This window comes from Mus caroli, chromosome X (assembly GCF_900094665.2).
Source record: "Mus caroli chromosome X, CAROLI_EIJ_v1.1, whole genome shotgun sequence".
In the NCBI taxonomy this organism is placed as follows: domain Eukaryota; kingdom Metazoa; phylum Chordata; class Mammalia; order Rodentia; family Muridae; genus Mus; species Mus caroli.
In genome coordinates this window covers 88,264,189-88,268,822 of record NC_034589.1, presented here as the reverse complement: position 1 = coordinate 88,268,822, position 4,634 = coordinate 88,264,189, and the positions used below count along the sequence as shown (strand labels likewise).

Here is a 4,634-nt window from a genome sequence, read left to right as displayed (position 1 = left end):
TTTTTTTTTTTTTTTTTAGTTAGTCTACTGTATTGGGGAAATGGCTCACTTGCAGATTGCTTGCCTAACAAGAGCTGAGCCCAGGGTTTTATTCTCAGGAACCCCACGTGCAGAGGATAGAGTAAAACATTTCCTCATGTCTTTTAAAAAATATTATGTATATGTGTGTGTGCCTATGTGTTTTTACACACATGCATGCAGAAGCCCCTGGAGGCCACAAGAGGGTGTTAGAGCCCTTGGAGCTAGAGTTGTAGGTGGTTCTCAACCATCCTTTGTTGTGCTGGGAACTGAATGATCTTAAGCACTGATCATCTCTCTTTAACTGCATCTTAGAGTTATTCTGTATCGTGGAAATCCAGTTAGCTGTTTACTGCTAGACTCTCAAGTGTTTGTGTTGAAGTTTTTTTCCCTAAGATCTTAGCTTTTCTGGTACAGTTGGTTGTTTTTCCTTTAAAAAGGCAGACTCCCAAGGAGGGGACAATTTTAAATGAGGTATCTATAAACTATTGACAACCAGTCTCCATATACTCAGTTTGGCAGGTCAGTGGCCTGTCACCATGGGTAGCTGCAACAGTGGTGTGCATCTGTTCCATTTATTACCTTTCCTGTATGGAGGTGGTCTGCTACTTTCATATTTGTGGGTCAAGTTGCTCAGGCCCTCTGGCAGTCAGGTATCCAGTGTGATTTGAGAACTCACTGCATGCACTTTTACAACCTCAGGTTCAGTGAGGATTAGTGGTGAGACAAATAGATGATTTAAAACCTTTTCTTCTGGGCTGGTGAGATGGCTCAGTGGGTAAGAGCACCCAATTGCTCTTCTGAAGGTCCAGAGTTCAAATCCCAGCAACCATATGGTGGCTCACAACCATCTGTAACGAGATCTGACTCCCTCTTCTGGAGTGTCTGAGGACAGCTACAGTGTACTTACATATAATAAATTAAAAAAAAAAAACCTTCTTTGCCTACAGAATATAGGGTGAATTTTGTTTTGCTCATTTTTAGAGGGGATGACTAAGGTATTTGTTTTGAATTTTATTTAGTTAATTGAACCATTACTAAAATTAGTGTCTTTGCAGGGCATTCATCAGCTAGTGGTGAACAGGTGTGGTATGCCTTATGAATTTGTTAACTATAGGAAAAACCAGTCTAGAAATTATGTGAACAATCCCCAAAGCAGCTAATGAAGAGTTGGCTATAATTCAGTTTGTTTTTTATGGGATAGATGAGTAATTGATGGTATGACAAGTGTATTATGCTAATGGAGTCATTTAATATCTTATGTTAACACCCACCTAAAAGGAATACTAAGTTAATTGATGTCTATTTAAGGAAAACCCTGCGGTGGTGTTGAATGTCAGAACTCATGATTTGGTTGCAGCTACTCCATCAGGCTGCCATTCCAGTTTTAATCTGATAATTTTTTTCATCAGAATTGTTTAACACTTTCACTCCATTTGAAGCTTTTCCATAAACTTTGCAATGGCAGGTTGAGGACCTCACAAGTGTTTATGAAGAAGTTGATGAAGAGCAGTATTCGAAACTGGTTCAGGCACGTCAGGATGATGACTGGATTGTGGATGACGGTATGTGGGAGGAAATTGCCTGCCAGGCACTGTGCTACTTCCTGATTGTCATGTAGGGCAGTTGCTATGCCTGAGGAGACATGAGGCATTTTCATTAGTTACCTTTCTCTTTGCTGTGATAAAATACTTAGTGAAAACAGCTTAAGGAAGGAAAGGTTTATTTAGATCATAGTTGGAGGCTATATATAGTCCATCATTCTTGTGCAGGCATGGTGGCAGAAGTGACATTGTATCTATAGTCAGGAAGTAAAGAAGAATGATTTGCGCTCCATTTGCTTCTTCCCACTTATTCAGTCCATGGTCCCTGCCACTGGAATGGTGCTGCCCACACTTAAGATGGGTCTGCTCACCTTCGTTAGCCTTGATAGACAACCTCCCAGAGGGTTGTCTACTTAGCTGCTTCTGGACCCTGTCAGTTTGCTTAACAGTCAGTATACATGTTTAGAGCGTTGCTAGAGGCATATTTATGGTTAGATTTTTCTTAGTTATTTGAAGATGAAGCATTAAAAATAGGAAGTTGATTTGAGAATCCTTTACAACAACAGTTCTCAACCTGTAGGGCGGGGCCCCTTTGGGGGGTCTCATCAGATATTGTGTATCTCAGATGTTTATATTATAGTTCATAACAGTAGCAAAATTACAGTTATGAAGTAGCAGTGAAAGTAATTTTGTGGTTTAGGGGGCACTACAACATGAGGAATTGTATTAAAGTGTTGCAGCATTAGGAAGGTTGAGAACCAGTGCTTTAGAAAATGTAGTCACGTACCCAAGAATAAATCCCTCAGGACATGACCGATCGTGAAGGAATTGAGAGGGAATGCTTGGGTACTAGGTTCAATCATCAGTGCCTCTAAAAGAGGAATAGTGAGGAACAGTCCCATAGCTGGTGGAATTCAGGGATAAACTTTAGGTTCTATCTTTTCCACTTTGCAACTAGCCTTGGGTAAGTTAGTTGATATCATTAAGCCACAAGTTTTCTGCCTATGATACGGAGATAAAGACTAGCTTCCAGAGTTGCTCTGAAGAGTTGCTTTGGCATCAGAGGGTAAACTGAGGCAGGCAGACATTGAGGAGTCAGTGTTGAGAGCAGCCGACAAGGGTGGATCCAGATACCTACCGGGGCTGCTGCCAAAGGCAGCCAGTGATTAGAGAAGTTAACTCTTGGGGCCAGCGAGAAAGATGAAGAAAAAGAGAAAATTCAGGTGCGTGCGTATACACACACACACACACACACACACACACACACACACACACACAGACTGAGTGGATAAAACAAAAGTCTCAGTCTAATAACGTCATGTATACAAACATGCATGTATACACATGTACATACATGCACACAGGCCTATAAACATGCACATTCACAATAGAATGGTTAGAGCAAAGCAAGCAGGCTCCAAACATTTCACATACAGACACACAGACACACACACAGACACACACACACAGACACAAACTAGTGAATGGACCAAGCTCCAACATACACCCAGAAAAGCTCTACATGTAAACATACATACATACAGACGATGGATGGAAGGAACAATGTTCCAGCCCCCATTCATACAAACCTTAGACACATACATACACATAGCTGATAGATGGAAGGAACAATGCTCCGACCCACTACATACACAAACCTTACACACACACATAGTTGATGGGTGCTCCAACCCTCATTCATACAAACTACACATACACACATAGTTGATGGATGGGAGAAACAGTGTTCCAGCCACTCATACTCTATTCTCTCTTCTATAGCTTGTATATCCCGGGAAACCTTTCAAGCTATATAAAAAGTACAATGTGACGACATTTTAGTTTTCTTCTAGTAAATGATTATAAAAAAGAAAGTAGTGTGTTTCCCAATACCGTTACAAGAAGTACTGATAAAGAAAACAAAATTTCCCCCCAAACTCATGTATATTTGTAACCAAGCAACTTGTTATAGATTAACAAAGTGTAAGCAAGCAAGATCGTTTTTCTCAGCCAGTTTCTCTTATTGGCAGGCAGCAATTTTCAGTTACAAAGGAGTAATTACTTTATTATTTATCTTTAAAATAATCTTGTGAGAATCTTAAAAGAATGACAAATCTGAACTTTTATATAAATATCAGTTATATCTACCTTAAATCCACAAAATGCATTATCTACTCATCAGCAATTCTTAATCATATCAGGAAGCTGAGGATAAAAATGAATATAAGAAGTCAATCATCACCAGCCCGGCCTCAGTGAGAGTCACGCCAGCCAGTGCTGCCATTGATTCCCCTAAAATAAAGAACACACTGTCAACAGCAATAACAACAACAAAAAAACCAAAGCACAGAAAACATCTCGTGGAAGCTGTAGTGTGTCACAGTATGTCCCAAAGTATATGCCTCTGTCCACACGTGTTCACTTGCAAATGCTCACTGCAGTGTGTTGATCTGCTTCAGATCTCTGGCTTCTGTGACACTACCAATATTGATTGGGTCCTCGCCAATTAACCTCCTGGTTATCCTGTTGTTGCCCTGTGTGAGAGAGATCTTGCAGCTTTGGATTAGCAGGACTGGCCATACACATGCCAAGAGCTTTATCTTCTAGGTACTTTTGGATCCTGTCAGTTTCGGTGACAGTCGTATACACTGTCTTACTGTTCACCCTTTAGTTTTTGTTACTTTGAAGCAGTTTTTCATTCTGTAGCCCAGGCTGCCCCCCACTTCATTTTGTCTCTAGCTGGACTCAAACTTGTAATTCTCCTCCCTTAGTTCCTGAGTGCTGATTCCAGATATGCCCCGCTTTTGGCTCCTTTTAGAACCTTGATTCCAATATTTAACTTTATTCTTTCAGATGGGGTAGGCTATGTGGAAGACGGCAGAGAGATTTTTGATGATGACCTTGAGGATGATGCACTTGACATCTGTGGAAAAGGTACCTAGACTTTGTTTTGAAAAATGTCATTTTGAGACTTACAGAACTGTCTAAAATTTGAAATGACTTGGTATTCTGATTCAGTCTGTCTTCAAGAATATGTTCTAATAGAGAAAAAGTTGTGTTTTTTTTTTTTTT

At 40.2% G+C, this 4,634-nt stretch overlaps 1 protein-coding gene across 1 annotated transcript in view; it reads left to right on the top strand.

Moving 5' to 3' along the window:
- Pola1 (DNA polymerase alpha 1, catalytic subunit) overlaps positions 1 to 4,634 on the top strand; it is a 407,398-nt gene that overhangs the window by 7,114 nt on the left and 395,650 nt on the right. The window contains exons 3-4 of the mRNA XM_021153188.2: positions 1,487 to 1,583; positions 4,416 to 4,496. Of these exons, the coding sequence (XP_021008847.1) occupies positions 1,487 to 1,583; positions 4,416 to 4,496 (178 nt within the window). The remainder of the gene's footprint in view (positions 1 to 1,486; positions 1,584 to 4,415; positions 4,497 to 4,634) is intronic.